This window comes from Aphelocoma coerulescens, chromosome 26 (assembly GCF_041296385.1).
Source record: "Aphelocoma coerulescens isolate FSJ_1873_10779 chromosome 26, UR_Acoe_1.0, whole genome shotgun sequence".
Lineage (NCBI taxonomy): Eukaryota > Metazoa > Chordata > Aves > Passeriformes > Corvidae > Aphelocoma > Aphelocoma coerulescens.
In genome coordinates, this window is record NC_091039.1 from 5,915,590 (window position 1) to 5,928,363 (window position 12,774).

Here is a 12,774-nt window from a genome sequence, read left to right on the forward strand (position 1 = left end):
CCTGGACCCGCCTCTTCCTTCCTCCCCTGCTTTTCCCCCACTTCGGGATCCGTGGGGGGACCGATGGGACAGCAAGGGGCCAGGAATCATTAAAAAAAACGGGGAAAAAAAGCACAATATCCTTGGCTGATTCCTGCTGGGAAGACTCTGCATATATTTTCCATAATTGAGAGGTTCCTACTGATATTTTCATGGAGAATAAGGGATGGGGCCACCTTTATCCCCGGGATTGAGGCTGGTGCTGACCTGAGCCCTGTGGGATGCACGGAGCTGTCACCTTCCCTGCAGGAATAAACGTTCCACATCCATTTCTCTCCTGGCTGGATGCTGCTGACACAAGTGCCGGGCCCCCGCTGACAATCCTATGGCATCGGGATGAAAAGGAACCGTGCAGTTTTGGGGGTTTGGGGGGCTTTTTTTATATCTTGTAAATCATTGTTCTAAAAGTTTCTTCAGGCTGGGGGCAGATAAATAAGAAATATTCCCCTGCAGGAGGCCGAGCTCTGATTTTGCTCCTGATTAACTGGCAGCTCATTAAGCCGACAAAATTCCTCCCAGGAGCAAAGGGCACTTGGAAATGACAAAAATAGTGGAGTAGAAGGAGGTCTGCTAAATTTTAAATAAATAAATGGGTTCCTCGGCTTGTCCAAACACTGGGAAGAGTGTCCAGGGATGGGAATGGAGATGGAGAAGGGGCTGGAGACTTCCTGAGGGGGCTCAGCCTGCAGAAAAGGAGGCTTTGGGGAGATTTCTGGCTCTGCACAACTCCCTGGCAGGACAGGGCAGCCGGGGGGGATTTGGGATCTTCTCCCAGGGAACAGGGACAGGAGGAGAGGGAACGGCCTCAGGCTGGGCCAGGGGAGGCTCAGGTTGGAGATCAGCAGGAATTTCCTCATGGAAAGGCTTGGCAGGGGCTGCCCAGGGAGGTTTGGAGTGCCCGTCCCTGGAGGTGTTACCTGGACGTGGCACTCAGAGCTCAGGGTGGGGATCGGACACAGCTCGGACTCGATGATCCCGGAGGGCTTTTCCAGCCTCAGTGATCCTGGGATTCTGGGAATAGGATCACACAAGGCTGGAGCCAGAGGAGACTTTTCACTCCCAAAGATCTCCTTTGCAATCCAAGACAAAAATCTCGATGGAGCTGATCTCTGCTCCTGGCACATCAATGACGACTCTGAGCTAACGAATTTTCTGTCACAAAATTATCATTAATTATTTTAAAAAAGGCTCTGCAGCTGCAATTCCAATCAGGACCTGTCAGATCCCGCAGCTGCTTTCATGTTTTCCCTTGAGGTTGGCCTCACCTTAAAGCAAATCACAAAATCTCCTGGGACAGCCACGGGCTTAAAACCTTCCTGTCCCCACTGCTGCAATGACAGTCACTCATTTACCCCAAATCCACCTTTGCTGGGATTTGATTTGGTCCTCAGGTGTTGCTTTTTTGGGAAGGATGGAAGTTAGCCCCTTTTTTTGGGAAGGATGGAAATTATCCCCTTCCCCACAGGCAGTGCCCTCATCCTCCTGTGAGATCTCCTGGGCGCTTGGGGTTTAAAATCCTCCCTTCTTTCCAAACTCTGCTCCAACCCTCATCCCACCTCTCAGGCCTCTCTGGAATTTCATCTTTTGAAGACCCTCTTTGTTTCTCTTTGGAAAAACCCCATCCCATCACTGTTCATGGAATTTTTTCCATCTCTGAGCTTTCCGGCATAGCTTCCTTCCCCTTCCCGCCCCGAGCACTTGGATAATCGAATCCTTTCCTTTGTCATTGTCTCATTCTCTCAATCTAAAAGCACATCCACAAGGACTCCAGAGCTCAGGTTGGGATAAAGGAAATGTGGGATTTAGCGGCGTTGGAGGGAAAAGCAGCCAAAGGAAGCATCAGGCAGCTCCTTCCACCCTCGGTGCTGCTCAAACCCCACAAAATATTCTGGGTTCAGCATCATTTCTTGACCAAAGATTCTCCTTCGTGCCATTGTCCTCTTTAATCTGAATTTCCTTGCCGTGGTTTGCCTGCAATTCCCTGGATTTCATCCTGAGGAGATGACTTCTTCTCTTGAGCTCAGTTCCGATGGAATACGCACAGTTTGATCCCTGAAATTTTGTGGGTTAGGAATTTTTGCCAATCCATCCCATTTTTCCCATTGCTGCCTCTCTTCCAAGCTCCTTTCCCTCTGAACCCATTGAGGGAGGGCTGTTCCCTGCTTTCTTCATCCATCTTTTTTCTTGCCAGATTTTCAGGATACTCCCTGCTCTTTCCTGCTCATCTGCATTCCCAATCCCATCCCAACCATCCTGGTTCTCCCACATTCCCACCAGGAATGTCTCTGTTTTCCCTCAGCCAGGATAAATCCAGCCCCCGCTGCTGCGCTGAAGGTTATTTTCTCCTCTGCCTCGCTGAATTCCAAGGAGAGGCTGGAAAAGGCAGCGTTGGAGCTATTTTTAGGCCATGGATTTGTCTGTCTGACCGTGTGGGAGAGCTGGGAATGGCAGGGAGGACACAGGAGCTGGAGGATGGGAACAGGACTTGGAATTAAATCCTATAAACAGGCCTTGGGAAGGCGCTGGGAACAGGAATTTGCTCCAGGAGAAAACATGTGGAGCTATCAGACACCTCTTCCCTCCAGTTCATCCCAGTTCATCCCAGTTCAAGGCTGCAAGGGAACCCTCAGGGCTCAGCAATTCCCTGATCCAGCGGTGCTGCCCAAAATCCTGTGGAACTGGGAATGTTTTTCTTGGATCTTCCCACACCCAGGGCGGTTTTCAGATGCAGCAAATTCCATCAGATTCCTTCCCCAGCTTCTTTCACCTTTATTTGCAGTTCCCTTTTCCCGGATTTTCCTTTCTGTTGGGTTCCTTCACTTTTCAAAGATCCTGATAAAACTGATTTGATTTTCCATCATAAAAGGAAAAGAAAACCATGAAAAAGCCATCGAAAAACCTCTAAAAACCACCGAAAAGCCACCAAAAAACCCATCGAAAAAACCACCAAAAAACACTGAAAAAACCCAATAAAACACCAAAAAAACCTTCAAAATACTGCCAAAAAACCACCTAAAACCCACAAAAAAACTCCACAAAAAAAACCCCAAAGAAACACGAAAAAAAAAATCAACATACACTAAAGAAACACCAAAAAGCCACTAAAAAAATCCACCAAAACCACCCAAAAAAATCACCAAAACCCACCAAAGAAGCACAAATCCCTGAGCTACAACTTCAACCACACACCCAGACACACCCAAACGAAAGAAAACTCCCAAGCCAGCGCCCTGAATTCCTCCTTCCTCCATTTCCCTGCGGGCTCCGCTCCGTTCCTTAGGAATGTTTTCCCCTTTTTCCCGCAGCCTACACCAAGAACCAGGTGGACATCGCCACGCAGGGCTGGTTCATCGGCCTCATGTGCGCCATCGCCCTCCTCGTGCTCATCCTGCTCATCGTCTGCTTCATCAAGAGGAGCCGCGGTGGGAAGTATCCAGGTGAGGATGGGAATGGGCATTCCTGAGGTTTAAGCAGGCTCGGGATTTTTGGGGATATTCCAGAGGTGGGGAATATCCAGGTGAGAGCTGGGAACGGGCATTCCCAAGGGATAAGCAGGTTTGGAATTCTTGGGGATACTCCAGCAGTGGGGAATATCCCGGTGAGAGCTGGGAACGGGCATTCCCAAGGGAAAAGCAGGTTTGGGATTCTTGGGGATATTCCAGTGGTGGGGAATACCCAGGTGAGAGCTGGGAATGGGCATTCCCAAGGGATAAGGAGGTTTGGGATTTTTGGGGATATTCCAGTGGTGGGGAATACCCAGGTGAGGATGGGAATGGGCATTCCCAAGGGAAAAGCAGGTTTGGGATTTTTGGGGATAATCCAGCGATGGGGAATATCCCGGTGAGAGCTGGAAATGGGCATTCCCAAGGGAAAAGCAGGTTTGGGATTCTTGGAGGTACTCCAGCGGTGGGGAATATCCAGGTGAGGATGGGAATGGGCATTCCTGAGGTTTAAGCAGGCTCGGGATTTTTGGGGATATTCCAGAGGTGGGGAATACCCAGGTGAGAGCTGGGAATGGGCATTCCCAAGGGAAAAGCAGGTTTGGGATTTTTAGGGATAATCCAGCGATGGGGAATATCCAGGTGAGGATGGGAATGGGCATTCCTGAGGTTTAAGCAGGTTTGGAATTCTTGGGGATATTCCAGCAGTGGGGAATATCCAGGTGAGAGCTGGGAATGGGCATTCCCAAGGGAAAAGCAGGCTTGGGAATCTTGGGGATGATCCAGCGGTGGGGAATATCCAGGTGAGGATGGGAATGGGCATTCCCAAGGGAAAAGGAGGCTTGGGATTTTTGGGGATATTCCAGAGGTGGGGAATATCCAGGTGAGGATGGGAATGGGCATTCCCAAGGGATAAGGAGGCTTGGGATTTTTGGGGATATTCCAGCGGTAGGGAATATCCAGGTGGGAACTGCGAACGGCCGTTCCCGAGGTTTAAGCAGGTTGGGGATTTTGGGGGATAATGCAGGTGGTGGAGAGATGGGATGGTGAGGGGTTGATCCTTGTGTAGTGGGAATTTAGGGATGTAAATTGATATAGAAATGTAATTTTTGTATTTAGAAATGTGTTTGTATAAAAGGATGTATCTTATATATAGCAGATTTTATATCAAGCCCATAGAAATTTATAAGAAGCATAAATTATAATAATTATAAATTATAAATAATTATAAATTAAAATAAATTAAAATAATATAATAATATTATAGTATAGTATTGTATTATATTATAATAATATGATAATATAATAACATAATATATAATATACAATATAATATAGTATGAGATAATAGAATACCATATATTAAATATAAAATAAATTATGAATAATTGTAAATTATAAATAATAATTCATTCTTATTTACATGGGGTTGTTTACTAAAAAAAGTGATTCATGTTTAATTTATTCCATCAATATTTGTTGCTTAGAAGGTGTTATTTAGGATTTTATAAAATAAATCAGAAATCTTTTTTTGTAATTAAGAAAATCCTACAATTAACACACCCCCTCCTTGTCTGGTGTGCCTGAGGTGCCACCACTGCAGCGTCTTTTGCAAACCCTTTATTATAAACCCTTTATAAACCCTTTGTAAACCCTTTGTAAACCCTTTGTAAGCTCTTTGTCAGTCCTTTGCAAACTCTTTGTGAACCCTTTTCAAACCCTTTGTAAACCCTTTGTAAACCCTTTGTAAGCCCTTTCAAAACCCTTTATAAACCCTTCGCAAACCCTTTTCAAATCCTTTTGTAACCCCTTTGTAAACCGTGTCAGACCTTTGCAATCCCTTTGTAACCCCTTTACAAACCCTTTACAAACCGGTTACAAACCCTTTATAAACCCTTTTCAATCCCTTTTCAATCCCTTTTTCACTTTACAAACTCTTTGTAACCCCTTTGCAAACCCTTTGTGTAACCCCTGTGTAACCCCTGTGTAACCCCTGTGTAACTCCTGTGTAACCCTTCTCCAGCCCTCCCCGGTGCAGTTTTCACCTGCCCGAGCTCTTCCCCCTCAGGGACACCCCAGGACCCTTCCCCAGCTCCTCCCCGTTCCCAAACCCTTTCGATCCTTACTGGTTTAACTGGGGGGGCTCTGCTCCTTCGCAGTGCGGGACAACAAGGACGAGCACCTCAATCCCGAGGACAAGAACGTGGAGGACGGATCCTTCGACTACAGGTAGGATCCCATGGAATGTCGGACCCCCCCCATCAGCCCCTCCCCCACCATCACAGCCCCCCTCCCCCACCCTGTGGTGCCACAAATCCCCCGGAACCATCCCTGTCCCCCCTCCCCTCCTCCTGCCACCTTCCCGCTGTGAGTAATTCCCGAAGGAAACGGCTCCCAAAGCGCTGCCAGAGTCGCCAGGTTGGGGGGTTCCGCCTCCTGTTCCTGGGATTCTGGAATCGGCGACCTCGGACAGCTCCCAGCAGGACTAAACCAACCTTAATGGAACTTCTGACACATGAAACCCCAAAAATCACCCCAAAACCCCGAACTCTGTAGCAGCCTGAGGGTATTTCTGCAGCATCCTAAAGGAGAAATGTCCAAAGTTCTGTTGGGAGCAGAGCTGGGATTCTGGAATCAGCTCCATGGGACAGCTCCCACCAGGAGCAGATCAACCTTAATAGAACTCCTGACACATAAAACCCCCCAAAACCCCAAACTTTGTAGCAGCCTGAGGGTATTTCTGGAGTCTCACCCCACAGCTCAGCCCCTCTCCTTCCCATAAAGGAATATCTGTGGCGTATTCCTCCCAAAGCTCTGTTGGGATAAGCCCTGGAAACAGGAAAGGGGAATGATTTGGGGTCTGCTCGCATCCAGCCCCACACAATCCCATAAAAACCCCTGTGAGGGCTCCAGCAGGGATTCAGCCAGAACCTCTCCGACTTCCCCGGCTCCATCCCACTCTTCGCACGCAAATGTCACCCTCAAAGGGCAGCAGAGCCTTTTTTCCTCCAGGAAAACTCCCGGGATGTGTCAGAAAGGGACAGGAGCCTCCCAAGCATTCCCAGCTCTCCGTGATTCCCCGGGAGCCGGTCCCGCTGTCAGGGCTCACCTGGCAGCTGAGGGGATCTGGGATATTTGAATTCCTTAAAGAATTAAAATTCCCGTTTCCCACCTGAGCTGGAGGCAAAACCCAAGGGGAATTTTCCTCCTGATTTAAACCAGGGGTTCATTCAATCCTGTGTCATTCCCAGCATGGGATGGATTTGTTTGGGATTCAGGAAGGGAATAAGAACTGATTCTGCCAAAGGATTTAGGGGGAAAAAATGAATCAGAGACAGAAAAGGAGCAGAACCAGGGATCACATTTATTTTGTCAGAGGTGCAGAAACTCCATTTCAGAGGGTTTTTTTTTATTCCAAAGGATTCCATTAAGCTCCCCAGACACCCAAAAAACATGGAATACAAACACATCCCATCAGGATTTTGTAGGGAAAGGCTGACATTCCTGAATGTCCTAAAAAACACCCAGGGGCCGTGTTCCTTCCTCACCTTCCTCCCCTCCCTGCTGCTCAGCACTTCCAGGACTGGCAAAAAATCCACCTGTAAACTTTTGGGATGTTCTCTCTGGATTCCATGCTGGGACAGGGAAAACAGCAGAGGAGGAACGAGCCCAGCCTGGTCCCACTGCAGGTTTTGGGGTCAGCGCCATCCCTTCCCAGGCAGGATTTTATGGGCTGCTCCTGGTGCAGGAACGAGCCATAACCAGGGCACAGCCTGGCCCCAAACAATTCCAGTCAGGATCAGGAGCCTCATGCTTCCCAGATTTGTGGGATGGTTTGTGGGAAGCCCATTCCCACAGAGATTCCCCCAGGCCGAGCTTCTGGCAGCACTCATGGATTTCCCAGCTATGCTTCTGCAGAGCCCACGGAGAGAGGCCCATCCAGCCCCTCCTGGCCCCATCCACCATTCCCGGGGCAAATCCATGGCCTGGCACTCCTTGCCTGGCTCTGAGGGCAATCCAAGCTCTTGGAATGGCTGGCACCAATTCCCTGGCACCATCCAAGGGGTGTTTCATTCCAGGCAAGGGGAAGGATTGGGGTGAATCCTTCATCCTTCTGCTCAGCTGGAGCTCTGACTTTCACGGACAGCCCCGTTCCCAAAATTTCCAAAGGGAAGGCACGAGTCAGTGGAAGGACAACAAAACTCCGGGATGGAGTCCGTGGAGTTTTATGGAGTAAATAAAGGGGAAAAACCCCAATCAAATAAGAGCAACCAAAAAAAAGCCAACAACCCACAAACTTTGCCCCCTCTTCCTGAGGAACACCAGGATTCCTGGGAGAATTCCAGGGGGTTTCCCTCTGGGAGGCAGAAGGGAAGGTGAAGCCGGAGGCTGGAGCTGTTGGCTGATCGAGCTTGGGGCTGATTGCAGGGCCGGGCTCTGGGAGGATTTAGGATTTCAGGGAAGGGCAGGAACTGAGCCCATCCCGGCTCCCGTCCCCTCCTCCCCATGGCATGGCTGCTGTGCCCTCGTCACCCTCACGTCCCCAGCGCCCTGTGCATGCCACTCTCCGAGCTCCTCATTCCGAGATCCCATCACATCTCTGCCCCAATCCCGGGATAATGGTGTTCCCGAGCAGGGAAGCTCCTTTCCAAGCAGGGACCATTATCCATGGATATTCCGTGCCAGTGCCGGTGCCTCATTATACCAAATGTTCCATGCTGCCCGTGGCGGAGGCGGCTGGAAACTCTGGATGCTGGGAAGGGGAAGCCGAGTGGATTTAGGCTCCGGATTCCAGGCCAGGGCCAGGATAACGGCACAGGTGACACGGTGCAGGCAGTGCCACTCGCCAGGAGGGGACATCTCAGCAGGCAGCCAGAGGGGAGGACACAGAACCGTCCCCGGAGCCTCGTGAGGGAGGAAAGCTCTGGAAAGGCTCTGGGAAGGTGCAGGTTTATCCATAGGGCCATTCCAAGGAATCGCAGCAGGACGCTGGGGTGAACCCAGCCACCCTTGTCCTGCTGCACGCGGGTCCCCAGAGCCACCACTGTCCCCTGGCCATCACCCCCAGTCCTTCTTGGATGACCCTTTCCATGCTGGGATGGCTTCCTGGGGGAACCCAAGGGGGCCGATCCCACCTGGAACAGTTCTCCCGGCTCCATTTGGTATAACGAGGCGACGATTCCCAGTTTTTTTGGTTTTTTTGGATGTAGCACTGCCCCTGTGAATGCAGAACCTCCTCATTTCTCTCTCTGATCAGGCTCTTTCTGCTTCTCTCTGTTTTATTCCCATTCCTTCTCCTCCTTTTCACCTGGTCTATCCACATGGACCGTGAAGGTCTCTTGAAAGGTAGGAGCTCGTGCTGCCAGAAGTCCGGCACATTCCGCTTTTTTTGGGAATTTTATTTTCCTTCCTTCCTTCCTTCCTTCCTTCCTTCCTTCCTTCCTTCCTTCCTTCCTTCCTTCCTTCCTTCCGAATTCCTTCCGCATTCCTTCCTTCCTTCCTTCCTTCCTTCCTTCCTTCCTTCCTTCCTTCCTTCCTTCCTTCCTTCCTTCCGAATTCCTTCCGAATTCCTTCCGAATTCCTTCCTTCCTTCCGAATTCCTTCCTTCCGAATTCCTTCCGAATTCCTTCCTTCCTTCCAAATTCCTTCCTTCCTTCCTTCCTTCCTCCCTCCCACTGATTTCTTCGCAGCCAAAACTCCCCCGTCCTCGTTCCCACGTCCCTGCCTAACACATCAAACAAGATCCCTCTAATTCCCGCTGCTGTTGGGGCTTCCGGAGAGCCAGATCCTGCTTGGAATTGCTCCGTGAGCTGGGGGTACCCCCCAAATCCAGCCAGGCCCCCCCAGCTCCAGCTGCTGATCCCTCCTGGTGGAGCAGGATTGAGCTTGGGAATGCATGTGGGTCTTTTTCAAGGAAAATGTGGATTTTCAAGGAAAAATTGCGTTTTTTCGAGGAAAACTCTGGTTTTTCAAGGAAAACTGCATTTTTTCAAGGAAAAACTGTGGTTTTCCAAGAAAAAGTGCATCCCAGGGGATGGGGACAAGGGACATGGGCCAGAACCGCTGGATCCTGACTGGTCTGGCCACTGTTAGTCCTGAAAATCCTCCCTCTGGCTCCAGCCTCCCCCTCTTCCCGATGATTTATGGGACTCGGGACAGCATTTCCCACATGGTTCCCTAATGCCAGGCTCAGCCGAGCTCCCAGAAATCCATTTTAACATGGTTAGATCCCATCAGGAGCTGATGGAAAACCACTGCTCCCTGCTAATGCGCTAACAGGATAAACGGCCCTGGAGAGAGGTAAAACCAGCGGGAATTCTCTAGGAATGCATTCCTGGTGGGAATTTGGTGCTGCAAACTCCCCCATTAGGGATGATCCCGGTCCGCCTCAAGCTGCCCCCCAAAGTTTGGGAGGGGATGTTGGGAATTAAGGATCTGCGTTTTGCCACTCTCCTGTCGGCGTTTTTGGGGCTTTCTAACCAGTCCTGCTTCCACATGGAATTATTCCTCCTTTTTCCCCCAAAAAAAGCTGCTTCCAGAGCTAACGAATTAATTTTTTTGTTGTGATGCCAAGTTAACAGATGGTCTCAAATATTGGGGTTGTGTTATCATTGAATTCCCAAAGTGCCAATCCGAGGAAACCCCTCGGAAACCGCGGGATCCCAAATTCCTCTCCCACTTCAGGGAGCTGATTAATTCCACGGAATGAGGGAGAATTAATCCCATGGAATGAGGGAAAATTAATGCCTTGCCCAGCTCCAGAGCCCAAGCAAAGTGCAGAAAAAAATCCCATATTTTCACCAATTTTTAGGAAAATAAAGGGACAGAATGGAGTGAACCTGGCAAATCCCGGGCTAAAAAAACAAAACGGAAAAAGACAGGAGTGGAGGCGGGAGGAGAAATATTTCAGGGATATCTTCAGGAATATGACAGAATTTGCATGAACTAAGGAATAGCGGATATAAAAATTAATTTTTTATATCCATTTGGAGCAACCCACTGTCATCCTTCCCAAAATGTTCCCTTCTGGGTTGAACTCTTTATTTTTATAGTGACCTGGCTTTTAGTGAAAAGGAGAAAAACCCAAAGTGAGCAAAGAAAAATGCCCAGAAATAAGCTGGGAAAGGTGAATTCCCAGGAGTTTCGGCAGTTGCCCAGAACTTGGCATCCTAAACGTGCCCCCCTCGCAGTGCTCCCCATTGCATGTTTTTTTTTTTAAGGAAAAACTGTGGTTTTTCAAGGAAAAACTGCATTTTTTTCAAGGAAAAACTGTGCTTTCCAAGAAAAACCTACGGTTTTCCAAGGAAAACCGTGTTTTTTCAAGGAAAACCTGTATTTTCTCAAGGAAATCTGGGAACAAACCACTAAACCAGGTTACCCAAGGGGGGCTAAAACACTGAGAGAGAGAGAAAGAATACGAGCGATGCCAAGGGAAGAATATCCCTGATGCTCATCCCGTCCCATTAATCCAAGTTTTGGGTGGAGTATTGAGGTTAAGAAATCGAGGTCAAGAAATTGAGGTTAGAAAATTGAGGTTTAGAAACTGCAAGTAAGGAATTGAGATGAATAAACTGAGATTTAGAAATCGAGGTTAATAACTTGAGATTTAGAAACTGAGACGAAGAAGTTGAGGTAAAGGAATCGAGATGTGGAAACTGAGGTTGAGCAATTTGAGATGAGGAAATCGAGGTGAAGAAATTTGATTTCCAAGCTGAAAAATCTCCAAATTGGGTGTTCAGAGATCCCAACCACCTTCACCTCCCACACCCCCCCAACCCTCCACCCACACCCGGACCAACCCCGGTTTTTGGGGCTCTGCCGAGCCGTATTCCCGAGTGTGGATTGATTTAGGATCTCCATGCCTTGGGGGAAGGTTTTCGGCCCCATTTCTCAACCCTTGCCGTGTCTGTCTGTCTTCTGCTGCCAGCGATGAAGACAACAAACCTCTTCCCAACAGCCAGACCTCGCTGGACGGGACGATAAAGCAGCAGGAGAGCGACGACAGCTTGGTGGACTACGGAGAAGGGGGCGAGGGGCAGTTCAACGAGGACGGCTCCTTCATCGGCCAGTACACGGTCAAGAAGGACAAGGAGGAGACCGAGGGCAACGAGAGCTCCGAAGCCACGTCCCCCGTCAACGCCATTTATTCCTTGGCATAGCAAAAACCGCCGGGAAAAGCACCCACAGCCCGAGGGGTTCGGAGCGGCCGGGGGTTCCGCTGGCAGCCGCCGCCGCCGCTGCCTCCGACAGGGAAGGGAACCAAGCAAGGACTAAAAAACAAAAAAAATAGAGAAAAAAAAATTAAAAATAGGGAAAAAAAAAAAATCCAAAAAAATAAAAAGGGAAAAAAGAAAAAATTCCAAGCAACCAGGCAGCCCAGGCGGCCGCCGATGCCATTTATCCTTAGCGAACGAGCCAACGGCAAAGGACGCGCGGGGTGGGAGCGGGAGCTGGAGCGGGAATTGGGGCTGGGCCGGAGCTGCTGGAGGAGAGGAGATGCTTGAGCTGCTCCCCAGTTTGGGGCTGCACCCCAGTTTTGGGGCTACTCTTCAGTTTTGGGGCTGCACCCCGGTTTTGGGGTTGATCTCCAGTTTGAGGTTGCTCCCCACTTTTGGAGCTGCTCTCCAGTTTTTGGGGTTGCTCCCCAGTTTGGGGCTGCCTCAGGGCCAGCCCAGAGGGGCCCCGTGCTGGGCTCGGCTCCCCGAGGCTTTTTTTGTTCTTTTAGGAGGGAGCTCCAAAGTTTTGGGTTTCATTTTTCCAGGAAGGTTCTGGATCAGAGGGGAGGGGGAAAAGAAATCAAAGAATGTGGGGGAGGGAAGAGCGGTGAGAGGGGCCTGGGCAGAGCAAAGGCACGGAAGGAGGAAAGGGGTGGATTTTGGGGTGAAAACACTGGATTATTGAGCCGTCCATCCCCACGGCAGCACCTTGCCCATAACCTCCCCCCAAAAACCCCTCCTTCCTGAAAAAACCTATGCAGGGAAGAACAGGTCCCCACCACCTCCCTCAGCACCGGGGTTTGTCCTCGCTGAGGCTGGGAAAACCCACAGGGAGTTCGTCCCCCATTCCCACTGGGCTCTGGAGCGTCCTGGGAGGAGAAGAGGTTGTGGAGGAATCTGTGGGCTTTGTGGAAGGACAGGAAGGAGCCTCTCCCCAGCCGAGCCCGGGGTAACAGCACTGCAGAAAAACCTTTTTGGGTTTAAATTTGCTTTGTAGGGATTTTGGGGGGAGCCACCCCCCCACCCCACGCCTGCTTTCTTTTCAAGGCAACTCCATAAATCCTATGTAGCAAAGAGGG

General features: G+C 49.8%; 1 protein-coding gene across 2 annotated transcripts in view; it reads left to right on the forward strand.

Moving 5' to 3' along the window:
• NFASC (neurofascin) overlaps positions 1–12,218 on the forward strand; it is a 68,917-nt gene extending 56,699 nt beyond the window's left edge. The window contains exons 30-33 of one of the 2 annotated variants that reach the window (XM_068995858.1): positions 3,345–3,476; positions 5,639–5,708; positions 8,814–8,825; positions 11,407–12,218. In XM_068995858.1, the coding sequence (XP_068851959.1) occupies positions 3,345–3,476; positions 5,639–5,708; positions 8,814–8,825; positions 11,407–11,638 (446 nt within the window). In that variant the 3' untranslated portion in view covers positions 11,639–12,218. The remainder of the gene's footprint in view (positions 1–3,344; positions 3,477–5,638; positions 5,709–8,813; positions 8,826–11,406) is intronic. The other variant, XM_068995859.1, reaches the window with a different exon arrangement.
• The last annotated feature ends 556 nt before the right edge of the window (positions 12,219–12,774 follow it).